The sequence below is a fragment of the Pecten maximus genome, chromosome 3, assembly GCF_902652985.1.
Source record: "Pecten maximus chromosome 3, xPecMax1.1, whole genome shotgun sequence".
Classification (NCBI taxonomy): Eukaryota; Metazoa; Mollusca; class Bivalvia; order Pectinida; family Pectinidae; genus Pecten; species Pecten maximus.
Window position 1 is genome coordinate 40062614 of NC_047017.1, and position 21577 is coordinate 40084190.

General features: G+C 35.3%; 1 protein-coding gene across 1 annotated transcript; it reads right to left on the minus strand.

Annotated features, from left to right (window-relative positions):
- Window positions 1-3352: 3352 nt before the first annotated feature.
- Window positions 3353-21259, minus strand: LOC117324163 (adipocyte plasma membrane-associated protein-like). Its single transcript, XM_033879840.1, has 10 exons — window positions 21200-21259; window positions 19500-19633; window positions 17161-17262; window positions 15220-15335; window positions 14635-14727; window positions 14197-14313; window positions 13495-13666; window positions 7542-7676; window positions 7068-7260; window positions 3353-6356 (listed from the first exon to the last, which is right to left on the minus strand). Exons 2-10 carry the CDS (start codon window positions 19592-19594, stop codon window positions 6138-6140), a joined length of 1242 nt encoding a protein of 413 aa, XP_033735731.1. The 5' UTR covers window positions 19595-19633; window positions 21200-21259; the 3' UTR covers window positions 3353-6137.
- Window positions 21260-21577: the final 318 nt, after the last annotated feature.

The following is a 21577-nucleotide window of genomic DNA, read 5'->3' on the forward strand; positions in this document are numbered from 1 at the left end:
TCCTCTAGTGTGTATATATTGCCTCGCCCTCTAGTGTGTATATATTGTCTCGTCCTCTAGTATGTATTGTCTCGTCCTCTAGTATATATTGTCTCGTTCACTAGTATGTATTGGCTCGTCCTCTAGTATGTATTGTCTCGTCCTCTAGTATATATTGTCTCGTTCACTAGTATGTATTGTCTCGTCCTCTAGTATGTATTGTCTCGTTCACTAGTATGTATTGTCTCGTCCTCTAGTATGTATTGTCTCGTCCTGTAGTATGTATTGTCTCGTCCTCTAGTATGTATTGTCTCGTTCACTAGTATGTATTTTCTGGTCATCTAGTATGTGTTGTCTCGTCCTCTAGTATGTATTGTCTCGTCCTCTTGTATTTATTGTATTGGGTCGCCCTCAAGAAACATTGTACCGTCCTCGAGAAGTATTTCTTGTCATATACGTATGTATTGACTCGTCCTCATTGTAACGTCCTCGAGAGGTTCACTTGCAGTACCGACATTTACCACACCAGAACCGACACTTGCGATATCTGAACACGTAGATATATGAAGTACACTTTTTTGCATATCCGTTCAATTATACAATTACGAATTTATTTGAGTGGTAGACGTGTTTACTCAATATTGATTTTCTTTTCACAACTGTTCATTATAACTACGGGTTGAACATCCAATAAATACAACCTGCGATATGCTCCTAATTCTTAATTAAGTGTGGCCAACAAAATGTGTTTCCATACCCAATGGCACAGAAATCTTCAGAATCGTTTGAGCGCATTTTGTCTACGATACACTTTTATATGTACACAATTAGCGTTATATTACTATTACATAATTCATACACGAGGCAGGTTTTATGTCATTGAGATACTTAATTAGTGCAAAACATATCAAATGATGTACTTGTCATTACACTGATCCATTTTGCAATAGACTTTCGAGATGTAAGTAGGTAAGCAATTTCGCAATCCATGTATTAAGATATCTATTTAAATCGAATACATGTTAGTCCTAACGACTTGTCATAAATGCATGATTAGACAAACCCTGATGTAATGATGAATAATCATTCAATACGTTTTTATTTTAATTTACCGTCTCCATATGAAGACATCGATCCATTTATCTTAATTCCTGTCGTTTCCACACGAAGTCGTTTGAGGCACGTTACTACCAGGTGTGTTTTGCTATTTTAGACAGGTATATGATTGTTTTTTGTTCAATCGTGAAGGTTTGCCAAAACAACACACGGGGGAATATGCATATTACAAGGTTTGTAAAGAAGACGTCGGAGGGAATAGAGCCTTTAAATGTTTGTAAAGAAGACGTCGGAGGGAATAGAGCCTTTAAAGGTTTGTAAAGATGACGTCGGAGGGAATAGAGCCTTTAAAGGTTTGTAAAGATGACGTCGGAGGGAATAGAGCCTTTAAAGGTTTGTAAAGACGTCGGAGGGAATAGAGCCTTTAAAGGTTTGTAAAGACGTCGGAGGGAATAGAGCCTTTAAAGGTTTGTAAAGACGTCGGAGGGAATAGAGCCTTTAAATGTTTGTAAAGATGACGCAATAGAGGATAGCCATTAAAAATTTGCTAAGAAGCAGAGAGAAAAGAACATTTTAAGGTTTGAAAAAAAGACAAAGGAGAGAATAGTGGATATCCAAAAGGGAAGTATAGGAAATGGGCGTAAACAAATGTCTATATTTAGTAGCAGAACCCTAAATCTGTATAATCTGAAAAAGTGAAACTATTAATCAGAATAAAAAAAGTCTCGGAAAATTAAGGCTCTTATGTTAAACCGTTTCCACTATACAGTCACACTCATCAACCTCAAATCAAATACCATCAATCAGTTTTAATCACATCCATGCTCTGTTTTAGGTGCTCTACTCTCGCAATCTACGTGTCGCAAGCGCGCACGTAGTTGGGCCCGGGTTGGTTCCGTTTTTTATGGATATTTTATCTATTGTTTCATAGATTTTAAGTTTTAATTTTGGGTTAGTTTACAGTTACTTTCTGATTTAGAGAGGATATGAATTGATAAATGCATTTTTATTTAACTTTATTTGCGGTTGGGCAATCATGATATGGCACAAATGATTGTAGAGAGGTGGGGCATTTACCCAAGATATTGCCTAATGTACCGATATCTAGCGGCTGATTAGGGCTATTTTTTCGCATTTTCACCATGGAAATGCTGTGGGCATCCGACGATGTGAAGTGTAGCGTGGTGTAGTGCAATCAACCGTGGTATCCGATGATGTGAAGTGTAGCGTGGTGTAGCGTAATCAACCATGGGTATCCGACGATGTGAAGTGTAGCGTAGTGTAGTGCAATCAACCATGGGTATCCGATGATGTGAAGTGTAGCGTAGTGTAGTGCAATCAACCGTGGTATCCGACGATGTGAAGTGTAGCGTGGTGTAGCGTAATCAACCATGGGTATCCGATGATGTGAAGTGTAGCGTAATGTAGTGCAATCAACCATGGGTATCCGATGATGTGAAGTGTAGCGTGCACGTGGTGTAGTGCAATCAACCGTGGTATCCGACGATGTGAAGTGTAGCGTGGTGTAGCGCAAGCAACCGTGGTTTCCGATGATGTGAAGTGTAGCGTAATGTAGTGCAATCAACCATGGGTATCCGATGATGTGAAGTGTAGCGTGCACGTGGTGTAGTGCAATCAACCGTGGGTATCCGACGATGTGAAGTGTAGCGTGGTGTAGCGCAAGCAACCGTGGTTTCCGATGATGTGAAGTGTAGCGTAGTGTGGTGCAATCAACCGTGGGTATCCGACAATGTGAAGTGTAGAGTAGTGTAGCGCAATCAACCGTGGTATCTGACGATGTGAAGTGTAGCGTAGTGCAGTGCAATCAACCGTGGTATCCGACAATGTGAAGTGTAGCGTGGTGTAGCGCAATCAACCGTGGTATCTGACGATGTGAAGTGTAGCGTAGTGCAGTGCAATCAACCGTGGTATCTGACGATGTGAAGTGTAGCGTGGTGTAGCGCAATCAACCGTGGTATCTGACGATGTGAAGTGTAGCGTAGTGCAGTGCAATCAACCGTTGTATCCGACAATGTGAAGTGTAGAGTAGTGTAGCGCAATCAACCGTGGTATCTGACGATGTGAAGTGTAGCGTAGTGCAGTGCAATCAACCGTGGTATCCGACAATGTGAAGTGTAGCGTGGTGTAGTGCAATCAACCTTGGGCATTTAGCGATGTTGCCACACTAACGGCACCCTTTACACTCTATAACTGCAGTTTTCCGTATGGGTGACTAGAGGGTAAGTTTTAAAACATTAAAAATTCAGCAAAATTAGGAACAGATATTGAGAAGTTAAAAACATACAATTAAAATACAAACTTGTAAGATGTATTATTTATTATCAGCCTTCTTACTAACAGCTAATTATGTATACAAGAATTACAAATTGATCAAAATTTGTACTAATATTACTTTAGTTGCATAGAAAATACAAAAATGACAGTTGTAAAGACTATTACAACTACAAAATATAAAACGCTCTAAACATCACAAACAAAACGTGGCCATTATTTTCATTTGATTACTGGTTTGTGTGAGCAATGCCTCTAGATTTAAGAGTACCAATGGTTACACATTCTCTGGATACATGTAACTGTCACATTCAATAAGGGCTATCCCAGTAAAATACCTAACTCACAAAAAAAACTTCTGAAATAAATTCTATGCTTATGTGTAAAAGGGAAAACGTGGCTGATGTACTGTTAAAAATAAAATCACTTCTTTCTGTATTTCTCTTTGACAAAACTGATTTTGTCTGATGACTAGATCTTCTGGTGAGAGCCACCAGTCGTACAGAAAAACATTTTTAAAATAACATTTTAATGGATGCACATTTATTCAGTAAATTTTGCTTATCTATCAACCACTCTTTAGCCTTAAATCTCCTTTTTTTAGAGAGAGAAATGGTTTGAAAAATGTTTGGACTCAAAAACCTGCCCTCTTGAAACCTCCGGAGGACTATCTAACAAACTGTAATGGATTTCGTATTAATTACATAATTTCACATTAATGGCCCTGTTATGACTCTTAAAATAAAATCACAACGATAGATTGATATTTCTATAAGTCCAAGTTTGGTCAAAATGGAGGAACATGTAAGTTACTCCACACTCACAGATTAGTGAAAAGGGAGGCCTATGTTAACATGTTATCAATAAGGCTGAATTTAGAACCAAAGCTTGTCAAGTTCAAATTATGTGTAAACTGTAAAAAAGTTAAAATAACTATACCTTTTTACAATTAAACACCATTAAATGATATGTCAGACCCAAAAAGAACCTCCATGTGAAATATCGGCATCCCCAAACCCATTGACTCAGAAATACACCTTAATGCAAAGTCTATAATGTCTGACATACAGACAGAAAGATGGACAACAGACAGGCAGGCAAGGGAATGGTATATGTACCCAGCTATTTCATAGCAAGGGCATAACAATAATAACTATCAACATTCAGAAGTATCTGTCTATGGGACGATTTTCTGAGTACACAGACTCTCGATTATACAATGATATTACCAATTCCACTTTCACTCCATTCATATAGCCATTTACGTACTGTACCGCATCAATCAGTCCAATAAAAGTACATCTCCTTCACATGCAGACGCATTTAAACATTAAAACATCCATCATTCTATACAATGCTTACATTTCAAAACTAATCACATTATACATGAAACCTTAAAAGCCAAGACAGCATTGCTAGTATTATGCAGTATATAATACTGTATAAAAATAACATAAGGAATTTTACCAGATTTAAAAAAAATAAAAGGTCTGTGATAACATGATTGACTTCACTTACTATTAACCACACTAACAACACTTGGTGGGATACCAACAATCGGGATCAATGACCAAACCATATTATTGTCATGGACCTAATATTGGTACATGTACAGTAGATACCTAAATATCTCCAATGTTTTTGTCATATTAGACAAGAGTTGTCAGAAGACAACATAGCTTGATGAGGGGGTTGAAATTCAGAATTAGTTTTTTTGATAAGTAGGTCAAAGGTCAGAAGGTACAAAAATGTAATGACAACGGAAAGACCTTGGGTGACTGATCATGCATGTCAAAGATGAAAGCTTTATTTCATACATTTAACATACTGTGGCCAGTTTTTTTTCTTTCATATGTCGAGTGTCACGGTTGAGGTCAGCAGGTCCACAAATATAGTTCTAATTAAAGAAGTGGTAACAAGGAACACACATATATAAATACATAAGCTGTACCCTCATTAGTATTGACACAACCTTGTTCATCCCAGTGAGCTTGAAAGAAGTTACTAAGAGTGACAACATAATTGTATTGTTTCTACTCTTATCTATTGTGTGATAACAGTGACAAGGTCTTTTCTCAGCTTAAATTAGTTTAAATATTTCGACCTTGTTTTACTCAAAAACTATAATAATAAACAGTAACAAAGAACACAGGGTAGAACCTCGAACACTTCTTGGTGAAAACAATTCCTTGTCAAAACCTTGAACAGCTCTTGACAAAGACCCTCAAACATTTCTATTGGGATGAACCAATTGAACCAATCCTAATACAAGTCATTGAAGAATTCCTGATGAAATTTTGGCAAAAATCAATATTCTTGTGAAGCCATCAAAATTACTGAACAATTTCTGGTTAAATAACTTGAATGATTTCTAGAGACAACTACAGAACAATTCCAGGTAAAACTTGAGTCTGTGTTTATCATCCTATTAATTGAATCAGTTATATGATCAAAGTCAAACAGAGCTAACAAATACTTGGTAAGCATGTAGACATTCATATATTTACTTAAAAAAAAAAAGGGGAATGTTTTACAATTACTCATTACAAAATCAACAACAACTACATATTATGTTTTTGGGAGTACAAATGCAAATCCAATCTAAATACTACATAAAATAAAATCAAAGAAAGACAGTTGATAATTTGTTTGTTAATTGCACATTGTAAAGACTTAGAAAATAACAGGATGAAGTAATTCCTAATAACATACAGTTCTATCAAAGAAACTGTACTTTGTTCTTGATTCTGATTTGAAATAAGTGAGTGAATCATATACTATATTTACCCCCAAATGGTTTGTAATGAGCTTTAACTTTTGTCTAGTCTTGCCAAATACAATCTGGATATGTAGGGAAGGTTATAGGAGCCTAAATACAGCACACCATTCTTGTCCTCCACCTCACTCACTGATGGAATGACCTCTCCTGTGGGGTCGTGCAAACTTCGTAATATCTTCCCATCAGCACTGACCTCAATCACCAAGCCATACTTTGGTACAAAACGCATTATCATTTCTTGGGAGAATAGCTGAAAATGAAAAATACTCATATGTATTAATAATGTACAATTAAATATGCTACTAAAATCATACTAATCCAGATCGTATTTTTAATTCAGGACAACACATCATGAAATAAATTTCTCTTCCAAAAATATAGACAAATATCTGGTTTAATTCAGTTAATAAATGAGCATGAAATGCGAGATTGAGATAGCTAGGCTGTAAGAGATGTCTTTCTTTTATATACAGCTATGTTGTATGTTATTGCCAGGTATCGGATGTAAAAGATGTTTATTCATACCGAAAGGACATTGCCACTACTGTATATGTAATCTGCCAAAATTATATCTGTCAATCATAGCAAAATGAATGCCATAGGACCTAATCAATATATAATGACATCTATACTAATACGATAACCTCCAACAAAACCAGGGCAGATTTAGGGTATTGACTATAAACAAAGGATGTTTATATCACATAAATACCATTGATATTGTTTTATTATGGTAATACAAATTCATTATTGTGTAAGAAACATTTTTCAAAATTTGCATTTTTATTATACTCTTGCATCACATCCTACATGCCTCCATTTCAGTATCCTAGCAGGAGGATAAATGTGGTATATAGATAGCGGATTGAAAACATATCAATACTTTAATGTAAGCATTGAACTGTTTTAATTGGCATTCATACAGAATGTGAATGCAACCAAACTTCATACAGATAGTTACTTTTGTGATGAGAGTTCTTATCCAAGGTCTCTGTGATGCATAATCTACTAAGCTGAATTTTCCTCCTCTGCGGGCAGTGGCCATTCCTATCCAGTATCCTCCTGTACTGCTGGGACGTATGTTGTCTGGTAAACCTGGTAGGTTGTCTATAAACACGCTTACCTCCCCTGCTCCAGACCCTGTCAACTGGTACCTAGGGGAACAACACAATAACTTATAATTACATGTATGCTTTTTTCTTTGCATGTCTTTGTTTTTTTGTTTTTTTTTTTAATCTTGAGGATGAACCAAAGACATAGACTGATATCAGTTAAATGTTTTTGGTGATTTCAACCATATATATTTTAGCACAACATGCAGGTAAATTTTTGGTTTGTATCAAGACATTAATTTAGGTATGTTTGACTAAGATATTTTTCCAACCAAGCTTTTACAGTTATTAGGCACAGATACTCTGATAGAAGCTGTATTTACTTTAAAATTCTGGCTTTTGTGGTCTCACAGATCAACAGGAAATCTTCATTCTTTGATAGCTGTATACCATTAGGGAAGGCCATGGCACTGGCAATCCTCGCTGTGGTGTTAGTCTTGGGGTCATGCTCCAGTAACCTGAACATAGCAATACATTCATCAATCTCATTCACAGTAGCATGATGATGATGATGATAATTATGATGATGCATGATAACGCTGATAGCGATGATTATGATGATAATAATGAAAATGATGATGATGATACATGATGATGGTTATGTATTCTGATTATGATGATGATGCATGATGTATGATGATGATGATGATGATGATGATGATGATGATGGTGACACAGCATGTAAGTGTGAGAGTATGTGTGTGTATGTTTTTGCCTTTGTCATATATGTCTATCATATTGTTTAATACATGTATGTGAAAAATCGTCAAAAAATATAAGAATTATAAAAAAAGCAAATTTATTCTACACCGTATGTATAGCTTCTAGAAAATTTTGTTAACATGAAAAACAGAACGTTTTAAAGTTATTGAATCCACATGTACATTAAGCAGATTTTCCATTTTTCAGAATTCTGTGAATACTAAAATGAAATCAAAGTACTGAAAGTACTGAAGACACAAACGAAAACAAATTATTTTAACTGCTTTTGTTTAGTGGGGACATGGTCAACTTTGTATGGAACATCACCAATACCTGATTAGGACTAGGACAAAATATTGGCAAGAAAAGAAATTCATATCTACTTTTGATTGCAAGTGCGTCTTGGCAGCTAATTGTCAGAATAGCTACTCAGGTAATCTTATTTGACATCTTCAATGGGTTAATGTATACGTAGTTGTAGTTGTAATATGAAGGTCCTAGATTACCTGTAAAATTAATGAGGCCTTTCTTTTCAAACTTTTGAGGATCCCATGCCTATAAGCGCTTCACAAATTATCATTATCATTAGCCATTGAAAAGATATTTATACATTTGATGTAGCGCCCCATCTAGCTACCAGCTTTTAGATCAGAGCTCAGGTTAAAAACAATTGTGTGATTGTTTTAGGATTTTATCGTGTGTGTGAGCCCTGGTTTGAATGATGTTATGTCAAGGTTTTGAATGATATTTTGTGGCAAATTGTTCTATCCCTTCAGTACCTTCTGTAAAATAGCGATAACAAACTTCAATTGTCAAAATACAATATGGCTGCCTGTCGACCATGTTGTTTTCCGATTAGTCTCAAAATGCAATATCCATAACTAGGCACCGAGGGGAACCTACATATAAAATTTGAGAAAGATCCCTTCAGCACTTTCTGAGAAATAGCGATAACAAACTTCAATTGTCTGAATCCAAGATGGCTGCCTGTCGGCCATATTGTTTTCCGATTGGTCTCAAAATGCAATATACATAACTAATGTAAGCACCAAGAGGAACCTACATATTAAATTTGAGAAAGATCAATTCAGTGCTTTCTGAGAAATAGCAATAACAAACTTCAATTGTCAAAACCTAAGATGGCTGCCTGTCGGCCATATTGTTTTCCGATTTGTCTCAAAATGCAATATGCATAACCACCCACCAAGGGGAACCTACATATCAAATTTGAGAAAGATCCCTTCAGCACTTTCTGAGAAATAGCGATAACAAACTTCAATTGTTCAAATCCAAGATGGCTGCCTGTCGGCCGTGTTGTTTTCCGATTAGTCTCAAAATGCAATATGCATAACTAGGCACCGAGGGGAACCTACTTATGAAATTTGAAAAAGATCCCGTCAACACTTTCTGAGAAATAGTGATAACAAACTTCAATTGACAAAATCCAAGATGGCTGCCTGTCGGCCTTATTGTTTTCCGATTGGTCTCAAAATGCAATATGCATAACTAATGTTAGCACCAAGAGGAACCTACATATGAAATTTGAGAAAGATCAATTCAGTGCTTTCTGAGAAATAGCAATAACAAACTTCAATTGTCAAAACCTAAGATGGCTGCCTGTCGGCCATATTGTTTTCCGATAAGTCTCAAAATGCAATATGCATAACTAGAAACCAAGAGAAACCTATATATGAAATTTTAGAAGATACCTTCAGTACTTTGAGAAATAGCGATAACAAGAATTGTTTACGGATGGAGGGACGGACGGACCACGGACGCAGGGCGATTTGAATAGCCCATGCACCATCTGATGATGGTGGGTTAAAAACACCTGGGTCTGATAAACAGACTCTGGAGGCGTAGAATGCGGATGTAGACAGGGCAGGGTATACCATCACAACGGCCACATTAAACTAAGCACTATATTCAAAACTTAGAATTACATGCTCATATCAGCTCAGACTTGAGACAGTTTCTTAATCGCTCATTAGAGTGAACATGATTTTCATATAGCACTCTACGTTATATGTTTACATTCCATACTGTGTAGCTACAAATAATCTATACAACAAAAACACATTCATTCACATGTACAGTTCAAATCAATTTAAAGTGGAATTTTGTTTTTCACCTATGTACATTGCATCAAATATTCTCCGCAATAGTATATGTACCATATACATAACTGTAACTGCACGATACATATATATATGTATGGTATATATATCATGTTAATTAATGTTAGTGAGATGTGAATGTAGCTATATGTATTGATATCATCGATTTCAAAATCAGAGTTTTTTTTTTAATCTGCAGCATCTGTCAGATGAAAATGTAGTTCGAATGCCCAAACTGGATGAACTGTACATGTAGTAGCATTCTTCAAAGTCCATTATGAATGCTTTTCATACAAATGTATTTCTTTCAATTGTTCATGTGTTTAAATTATTAGAACACTGAAGTAATTTTTATTTTCATAAAAATGGAAGTACTGCTTATTTTTAAAACTAAATTGGATATTGATAAGATAAATTTGCCAAAATGTTAAAAATCAAACCTTATTAAGTAGAATCTAAACAGTTGTAAATGGCTAAGCCCACTATTCTTAACAACAAAATTACTCATTTTGATTCTCTGTCAAATATAAACAGGTTACTTGAAGACTTTGTCAGAAAAGTTAACACATATATACATTAATAGTTGCTTTAATTAAATTAATCTGAATTTGAACATTAAACCGACTTAACAATTTAAATGAAAAAAATGTGTTTTCACCATTGACCATAATTGATAAGAAGAAAATAATTATTTAACTCAACCTATGATATAGTATGTAACATCCATCAAGACAATACCATTATCTTTAGTCATGCAAAGTTATTTCACAATAGGATATATGCACAACACAAACAAGTTTTACACATTTTTGTTGTTTAGAAGAATAATGAACTTAGTAATTTTTGCTGTTCTTCTCAAATAATATGTACTAGTGTTGTAAAGAAAAAAAGATTAAATAATAATAATAAATTATTTGCATTGATTTATCAATACTTTACTGTGCATTAGTTTAAATGTTAATTTAATTCAGAAGCTGAAATGATTTGAGACAGAAAAAACCGCAGATGTAGGAATATAACATTTCCACTGCCTTTAAATATCTCTGGTTAAATTTAGCAATCAGTACATTTCCATGAAAAATGGTGTTTTCTAAAGAGTTACTGCCCTTTAACCGTCCCTGAAGCGTTCAAAACTCCACCAAACATAATAAAGGTCTATGTAGATGTACATCGTAGACCCCTTTCTTTTTTATAATATGCTTCGACTGTTATGTAATATTTCAAATGATAATGATAGATCATTTTCTATTTTTGTTTAAACCATCACGAATATTAGAAAAAAAGAATCAGTCGCTATAATTAGAGATGAAATTTTCAGTGACGTCTACATCTGCATGCAGACAGCCACGTTAATGCGGTACGCGTTCTGTAAACGAAAAACTTCATGTGCATTACGTAGGATATAATCAATAGATCCGAAGTCAATATTAATATTCACAAGTCCATTTGCCTTTTCGAAACCCTATTCAGTGAGAATTTATTTAACTTTTTATTTGCAAACATGCGTATGGTACTCGACTGCCGTTGTTGTGATATTGTCATGATGAATAGACAACTTTTTTCTTTCGTAAAAAAACATCTATATAATCTAACCATCTGCAGACTACATCAATCACATGCAAGTTAATATTTCAGTGAGAAAATGACAGTCAAAGTTGGGTTTGATCACCTACTCTTGCTTTTATTATTGTTTACATTACTGAAAGATGGCGGACAAAATCGGATGCTGGATGAGTGATTTTCAATGTACAAAATAACAACGATATTCCGACGAAACTTTATCAATATTATAACCCATTCAGTAACATGCCACCAAAGAAAAAAAACACATAGATGTCGATGATGAAAATTCAGCGTGATGTTAGTAGATTTTTCTTCCGGGTCACAGGTAAGCAGCAATATGGCGCCAGCGAAAAGTCGATTGTATCATTCCGCGTGAAATCTAATGCGTTCAACGCGGAAAAATATTCTTACGTATCATCGACAGAACATACTTAAATTAAATACTTTGAAAACTATCTATTTGTGAGGTTCTGTTGTTTTGTCATATATCTAACGAAACTGCAGTGTTGCATTTGACTCCCTAAGTCACGGGACTATTATTTTTTTGCGATAGAATATGATTGTGAAGTGGCAGTTGAAGTTGTGTCAGAGCGAACGAAAATGCCAAAAAAAAAACCACATTGTCCTGTCAGCTTCTAAAATACAACAAAACAAAAGGAGATTTTTTTAATAGCTGAACTTCACTGTATGTCATTTTTTATCGTGAAGTTAAACAAATATTTACTGCATAACATTACGGAGTTACTGTAAAGCAACGTTTAGATTGGCCAACAGCAATATCCGCCAGAGGGCATCGTAGATTTTGTCAGCTACCCTCAAAAGCGCTGACATAGACTCAAACTTACGTTTGTGTCTACGTTTGTGTCAACAAAACAAAAGGTGATTTTTTTATAGCTGAACTTTACTATATGTCATTTTTATCGTGAATATTTATGATATTTACAAATATTTACTGCATAGCATTACGGAGTTACTGTAAAGCAACGGTTAGATTGGCCAAGGCAGTATCCGCCAGAGGGCATCGTAGATTTTGTCAGCTACACCTCAAAAGCGCTGACATAGACTCAAACTTACGTTTGTGTCAAAAATGCCTGTCAATATTTTTTGTCGTTTTTTTTATGCAGACTGATCTAAATGAATCCTTCTCCAGTTTATTTTTCGGATAAAATTCATAAAAACTGATACAATTTATTGAATTTACACAGCATTTTCACAGACATTTCACTATTTTTTTAAGCATTGAACTGTTACCAAATGGTGGTATACAGTCGATACGAATACAAATTGGGTGACAGATATGTCATGGAATAAACTCTAAATGAGTTTTGATTGGCTTACACAATGACCTTTGACCGAGACTATGGTTGTATATAGTATCTTGTTAGTAATTTTTCTAAAGTTACAAAAAAAAACACTTGCTAAAGCTTGTATTTTTTGTAATTTTTGAAAATAAATAACTCCAGTGAAAGAATTACCATATACAACAACCACTTGTGCAAACTCAGTTTCACTATTTACATACATTTCATTGATTATAAATCTTGTTAAGAAATATTATACTTCCACCAAGCTTGGCCAACATGTTTACAGAACTTGCTTTATAATTAATATCACATCAAAAAATGATAAATTAAGTTTATTCTATTTTAAAGCTGAGACATTTTATCTGTTTTTGTCATTAATATCTAACATTTTAAAGAGTTTACTGTTTTTGGCTGAGAGATACTTAACTGTTGAACAATATCAAACTAGCATTATACATGTATTTTCCTTAGGAAATAACCAAATTTCACTTCAGTATTGTTTAGCATGGTAACTTTCTAATTCACCTTAAAGTGATAAAATACATGTATTCATACTGTGAAATTCTGGTATATAGCATGTGGTTCCCTACCTGCCAGACCTTTCTGCTTCCAGAACAAGGTACCGATTGTGGCGCCTGTCCCACTTGATGCTGGAGTCTGTCATGTAGATGAGCCCATTGCTGGCAGCTGCGACATCATTGAGGAACCGTATCTTATCCCCACCAATAGAGAAAGTGGATGGCCACAGTGCAAACACATCACCTGGTTGATCAAAGATGCAATAGAGATAATGAAGACCATGATCATAAAGGCTCTGGCATCATGTGCAGCCTTGTCAGTTAGACAACTGTTTACTGATGAACCAGATCTATATAGTAAACAGTCAGTCAGGCCGCAGATTAATCAATGTTCCTTAAGTATGTAACAAGACAACATTATTGGAGTTATTGAAAAAGTAGCTCAGTTTAAGAAATCATCCCTAAATTCTGGAATACCTTCCACTTTGAGGTTAAAGTATATCCTGATGTTACAGAACATTGATGAAACTGGGGTCTTCTTTAAGGGCTATTTATATACATCATAATAGGGACAAGACTATGACGATTTTAGGACAACTTTTCTGTGTACACCATTTCATTCTGTAGTTAATATGAAAAAGGGCAGACACAAATAATAAATAATTTGTTACAGATCATCAGTCGTTCTAAAGTAAACAGAATACATAGCATGTACAGGCAAGTTTTTTCCTCATCTATAACTTTATATTTGGATACAAATTGTGCATATCTTACCTGTGGCTACATTTACTCTGAACAGTCCCAAGTATGCATCTGCTACAATCAAGTACCCTTCCTTGTCCAATCTCATTCCTAAAGGGCGGCCACATGTTGGCTCCGATTCAAATGTACCTAGTATAAAACATAACGCTGGATATAATTCTAGAAGAAAAAAACGGCAAAATAAGTTATATGCAATAATCCCTTAAAAATATGAATTCGGAACCTTTTGTATTAGACATAAATCTAGTGTAAAATCAATTCCAACTGTCTATATCTTATCAGTGTAAGAGAAAGTTATAAAAAAAAACCTTTGTGGTGAAATTCACAACCAGATAATAAACATATATTTCTTTTTGAATCCGTTTTCAACTCGCACAAAAATCAAAAATGAATTTCCTAATCATGATTTCCTGAAGCACAGGAATGTTAGTGAGAGTAAGTTTTGCTTACCACATGGTTCCACTCCAAGTCGTGCCAGGACAGTTATCTCCCCTTTATGTATGTGAAGTATCTTCCCATCAGCAGTGCCTGTGTATGTGTGCTCTGAAGAGAAATTAGTGATCAGTTTGGACAAATATTGATATAATCAATAGTAAATAGTTTACTTTATTTGGTAATAATTTCACTTTTATTGACAATCATTTACTGTTTAAATGTTAAATTTCTAATGCTGATTTCTGATATTTTGGGGTTGTCCCAGTTAGACCTAGTTTGCAAGTATTTAATTTAATGCTTTGTACAGGTTAATATTCTGCAATAAAAAAATGATACATTTATTTGTACATGTTTATAAACAACTGCTGGGTATAAAGTTTTGCACTATATATATAAATGGCTGTGAATTCAACAAAATGAACCCCCTGCGAAGATTACCACCTATACAGTATTTTGTGTATTCACTATTTTTCACTCTTGAGTTGCAGTTTACATTCATGAAAGTATGTGAACACCATAAGAGTATACAATCAGAAACCATTTATAGAGGAAAGTTTTGAAACATGAAAATGTTTTCAGACATGATAAAGTTATACAAACCTCCATCCACTACAATAGACTCTGGTCCTGTCAGTTGGTTTTTGTACAAATGTTCTGCCTTTTGTAGGTGAGTATTTGGTTCTAGTGGTCCCTCAAACACAGGGGGCTCTTTGAGTCTATATGAACCGAAATATGAAATCTTGAATCAACGTTTTAAAAGTAAAAAGTCTAGCTATGTACAACAATAATCCTGTAGAGATTGAAATGATATTTCTTTCCCATAGTTTCCAACATATTTGACTAATTGCATATGAAACTGAAAGAGAATGAACATTTGATTTCCATTTGACATTCAAGTTACATTCCAGAGAGTCAAAAGTCCTCATATGACCTTAACCTCAAAAAAAAAAATAATACAAATCATGAGTGTTGGTCTAGTGATTATGGAGAGAATAACAAGAATAACATCTCCATAGGCCTACTGTAATCTGAGGCCTTGAAAAACTTATGTCAGCACCGCTGTTTAGTACATTTACATGTACATAAATTATCTCTGCTCAAGGAAATTAAGATAATGACAATGATAAAAAAAACTGAAGTTTGTTTATCAGACAAAACTGACAGTATCTCAGCCATTGTGAAACCAAGGCCATCACCTTGGATCTTGTAATGTCCAAATAATACTATGAATCATCATGGAATGTTTTTAACCAAGTCTGTTTAAAGCAGCAATCTAAACTTCAATCAATGAGATTTTGGCTAATAATTCCACATAACTTCAGGTGTACAGTAGAAATACCTACAGTTACCCTTTAGAGTATGGTGATTAAAATCATTCAACTGCTCTGATAAAAACTGAAGACATTCCCTAGACAATAATTCCAGGTCAGCAAATGTAGTACCAATGGAAAAGCCTTGTCACAAGAAACACACATGTCAAATATAAAAGCATCATAATATGGTTAACATACTGTAGCCAAGGTAAAAGTTTTTAAAACGTAGGCAGAGGTGCCAACAATGATTAATTGAAAAGAGGAAGGTTTTCGAGCGGAGCGAGAAAAAACATTTTTCAGGGGGTGTGGGGGCCGACGAGGCCCCCAGACGCTGACGGGTTTCAAGTGTCCGGAAATGCATTCTGGGCATAAGCAGCACACAATTCAGATAATTTGGTTTGGGAAAATAACTCAAATATATGTTTAAAAAAATAAGAAATGTTAATTTTATTTAGTTTTACCTTGATATAGTCTGTCTGTGATTTCAGTGCCTCGTATGTATGATGTCATTTTCCCCACCGTGTGCAATGCTAAAATCACAATTGCAAGTAACACATCTTGCAGTATATTCATCCCGATCGGATTGAACAATAAAAGGAAAACGCTCCTTGTATTCAGATTTAAATCTCTGGTCCCATTGCGACTTAACTTTTTTCTTTGGTGTTACTGATTTTACGGTTTCGTCTTCAGCTGTCAGACTACGTTTTTCCGCCATTTTGATAAACTTGGGAAGACCATTCATGATCGTTCATATGCTTGAAAATGATGTATAAATAATACTAATGGTGACAAACGCACAGGAGATCGAGAGCGCGGATTCTAACAGATCTAGTGGAAACGGACATCAGAATTCCGGATTTAGGAAACATTTCGATTTTTTTTTATAAAATCGTACAAAAGTCATGAAAAAGCGGAAGGCGTATTTTATACCTAAAAATCGTAAGGATTACGCCAAAAGAGGAAGGGTTGGCACCTCTGCGTAGGTCAAAGGTCACGGTCAAGGTCAGCAGGTCCGCAAATGTACCAATGCAATGGGAAGGTGTTGTCATGCAAAAGGAACACAAATGTCAAATACCTAAGCTGTATCCTCATTAGTATTGACACTGTTTTATATATAAAAGTTTAACCTAGCTGTATATGGATACCAACACCATGATTATTATATAGCAATAGCTCTCCTGGACTTTGTCCTGGCGAGCTAAAACAAGCTAGGGAAGACGATTCTTACTGATACACCACTGGTTCTATCGGGGCAGGAATAACTGCTATGATGATAGGTGTTAGAATCAGGGCCGCAAACACACCAATCAGACAGGCAGCATTGTTCCATCTGTAAAAAATATAACAGAGTTTTATATTCTATGGTTTAATTTAGGTCCAATGTACAGATTGTAGGAACTAAATGTGGTAATTTGGACTGGACAACAATGCAACATTTCTAGAATTGCTTTCAAAAACAATGAAAAAACGTAGGTGTTCAAGTCTTCATTTTTATCTTTTCTGAACAAAGCTTACTTTTTAATATGATCAAAACAATTAATGCACCTTATGGTAAAAGAGGCATTGATGCTAAACTTAATTCTCAAATATACATTGTCATGGTATAGAGAAGGGATCATAACTGCCACATAATCAAGCATTATTAGAGTACGTTGCACTACTGACTCCAGTTATCCTACCCAAACCAAATTTGGCATTGATATTTTGAATTTTTCATTGGTTTATTTGAAATAAGAAAACAAAGCATGAAACACCATGTAACAGTGACTTTCATATGGGGGATCAATTGATCATAGGAAGGTCATTTCATCATAATTGGATTTTGACCCCGGGGTCACTTTACAATGAGGGTCAAAAAAACCTATACTATATCAGATTTAGAAAATATGAGCCCTCAGTACTTTACACAGGTTTGAAATAGTGAGCATTTCTCTGGATTCAAAGTGAGATTTGCTTTCTGAGACACTCAAAAATTGCCCTTAGATTTGAAAGTGTAGTTTGAAATGTGTTTCCGATGACGACGACATCATCCAGATAGCACAGGCATTTAGTTCATTAAAATCCACCTTATACCAGCTGAATAATTCTGGAAATGTTACAGAAGCATTACACAAGCCAAACAGCATTAAATTACTTTAAATTGATATATTAAGCCCTTTTGGTTTGCAAATACATTCCTAAGTTTATCCACCTTTAAGCTTGTCCATACTGCACTACCCCGAATCCACCTCCACTAACTAGATCTAATGTGCTAAACACAGGGCCCCATAAAATGTGTCAAGGGCAGGGGCTATGTAACTTTCTTAGTGACTTATTGAGTTCCCGATAGTTTATACAAAACCGAACTGTCATATCTTTTTTTCTGACCAGAACCTGAGCCACCCAGGTGCTAGTGCTTAAGGCTCTATGATATCATTCTCTAGAATTTTATTCAACTTGAACACCACAACCTCTTTCTAAGTAGGAGATGGCCTTTTAGAAGGGAGTTTTATTACATTTTTACCAGTGAAATATCAAAAATTATTCATTCTGTAAAAGTGATATTTTTCACTATTGAAAAATATCACTTTTGCTGATTTGACCAATCAAATTCATGATTAGAAAATACCAAAATAATTGACCAATCAGAAAGCCCAACATACATGTCAGCACCTGGACAGGGGGAACTACTGTTTTTGTTTACAAATTATCGCTGTAGGCCTAGTTAGCAATAAGCATACAGGGTAGGTTTTTCGTTAATAAAAAATGTAATAAACAGAATATCTAACAGTATCTTCAGTAATACCAAATATATTTCACGAGTGGGGCTAATATTTTGATATTTTTCACTTGTGCACAGCAGCACAAGTGAAAAATATCAAAATATTAGCCCCACTCGTGAAATATATTTGGTATTACTGAAGACACTGTTAGATATCCTCTATTTATTGGTCTTGAGTCCTCAGTGTCAATAAAAGGTTTTGCCTCCTTAGTCTGCCCTACTTTTCCCCCTGGACCTGCAAAGATGTCTTGATAATCTCTTAGCAAAGTTTCAACTTAATAAAACAGAACATATGATTAGCTAAATTTGAACCTGAAAATTTGTTAAGGATAGAATCCGGAACCACTGGTCTTGCGCGTAAACAATTGAGCAAAAGAGAAGTTCTCTCAAGCCAAGCAGTACATTTGTGGCTGGTATTACCAAGATTTACATACTCTCCCGCCAGGGAAGAGCTGGTCCTTGCATTTCCAGTGGTTACAGATCCTAATGAGGGCACTTGAGTGTAACAGAGCCCATTATTAAGGTGAAGGAGTAATGAAAAACACCCTGCCGGTGAGGGCCTTGAACTAGCAATTTCTCAGTCTCAAGAAAAACATCCTACAATATATCGCTAAGGCTAAAGGAAAATTCCTGCTAGCCGGTGCTAGTAAGGTGACCTATACTCTCCAGTATTACAATTATATCTGAAATCTCACATTGCCATTATTCTCTCACTGCTTTAGACATCTTGCTTTGGGTAGGTCTTTCAAGAAGCAAGTTGTTTAAGTGACATTATTTAGCTATATGCCCTGGACCTTCAACCATACCCTTGTGATGTTTCTTCATTATATGATTCCCTGTCTAAATCTTCGGACCGACGGCCTGCAATTCTTCTACGCCGGACTCCTGATTTCTCCCCCATCGTTTCTAAGTTGTTACGTTACTTTCCTCTGTCAGTTTTCTGCAATACACAGGTACATGTACAAGCTTATTAATTAGGCTTATACAAAATCTTTATTTATGTCAAATATAATTGTCAAAGTAAATATCATGCAGCTCTCAACTGGAACTTGTATTTCAACAAACATATAAAGTGATAAAACATTGTAACGGCAAAATAACAAACTTTACCGTAAGATGCTAGCTAGCCTATAATGTATTATAAAGAAGCTAAATAATCTGTTGTACAAAATTTGCCATTAAAACATTTGTAGCGAAAACTGTGGAACTCTCGAATAATTAAGAGCCCTGTAGCCCTTGGTAGGTGTCTTCGAATAGCGTCCGTGGTCAGACACCCGCCACAATACCTGAGTTTAGAGAAAAGGTAGAGTGGGTCATCGAGAAAACACAATTCAACATTGCAGTACAGTTCCAGGCTATCTACATGTATATAAAGCAACATAAGCATAAAAAGGACATATTGTTACAGTTTACAGAGTAATGGCAACACTGCTCTCGCATATGAAATACCAGTATAATCCAGCGAAGCAACACCTACTGTAGGCATGTCAAACTCTCACTCCCCCCTCCGCTCTCACTCCTTTTATACAGAAATCTGCACGATCGATCGCAGGAGCAGAAAAAAGCACCCCACTCCTGTTTAGGAGCAGTCAGCTAGCTCCTTTTACCTAATTGTGACAATAGTAATACACATAACACTTAGAAAAACAATTAGGAACAAGTAAACATTGTTCTTGTGTAATATAGATATGGATATCACAGGAGCCCCCTGATCGGTGATAAATACCTCTCTAATAGGGGGCAATAAATTAAAACTGAAAGGGAGCCATGCGGACAATCATTAGTGCCACGAGCGTGAAAAATCAATTACTTCATGGATTAAAGGCCCGGCTTGTCCCCCATCTAATTACTAACAGTCAACAGAGAGAGGCGCTAATAAAATACAGGTACAGCAATAATTGTACAGAATGATAGAAAAATACTACAAGAATATAGAAAAATTCTACACATTGTTTAATAATTATAAAGCAGTACAGAGGCCAAGTGACTATAGGACACCCTACATTACAGCCCTCTATGAACTCTTGTAGACATACAAGAATTTTGCACCAAACTTAGGTATGATATCAGACATCAGTTTGTATTGTTAGCATATGATATATTAACAAACAAAATCACGATTAGGCCTATACATTGTATACACACAGACAGAAGTACAACGGTGAAATAGAATCATAAGATTATCAGTATCCTCAGTGTGTCAAGAAGGAAAAAAAGGTAAAAAAAAACCAATTCATCAGGACTTAGAAATACAAACATTTACGTGTATTGAAACTTCTGATTTTAATTCCAAAGTAAAGTATCTTTGGCTACAGCAGTTATTCGAATCTATCAGAGTTACTTCCCTTCGTTTCACTCTAGGCCTTATATTCACTTTACCGTCGTCTTTTCACAAACAACTGCAAACATAGAATTTACTTGAGGACATTGTCACGACTGCTGGTAAAACCGAAGTTTGGTTGTATTGTTAATTGAAAAAGTAAATGTTTTACAGCTTCAAACTTACAGTAGCTAGCTAAATCTCTCTTCCTGCCACTTGCTGTTTCGTCTGCCACCGACCTTTGACCCAATGTGTTGTATAATAATTTGCACTCGAACAATGAATCCGGAAAAAAAAGACACTCGAAGTCCTATTTCATATAAAGTGACGTGCCAAAAGTATTCGGCCATGCAATATTTTTACTATATATTTCATGCACTTGGACAAATACTTATAATGATTTTATGACTTCTTTTTTTCCCCAACCACTTCTCAGACTGTAGGCCGGGTTGGATACATTTCACTATAATTTCCATTTCGACCCAAAAATGTTTAATATGGTATAAATGACAATTCGAGCAGATGATTTGTTCTTTTAGTTTAATTTCTTTTATTTAGAATCAT

What these genes read in the sequence shown, in the direction of transcription:
- LOC117324163 (XM_033879840.1), bottom strand. Translation starts at nt 19,594, where the DNA reads ATGGGGGAGAAATCAGGAGTCCGGCGTAGAAGAATTGCAGGCCGTCGG. An exon ending in GTCTATTGTAGTGGATGGAG is followed by an intron (nt 14,728 to 15,219) that starts GTTTGTATAACT and finishes ATTTCTCTTCAG; the next exon opens with AGCACACATACACAGGCACT. An exon ending in CAGAGTAAATGTAGCCACAG is followed by an intron (nt 13,667 to 14,196) that starts GTAAGATATGCA and finishes TTGATCAACCAG; the next exon opens with GTGATGTGTTTGCACTGTGG.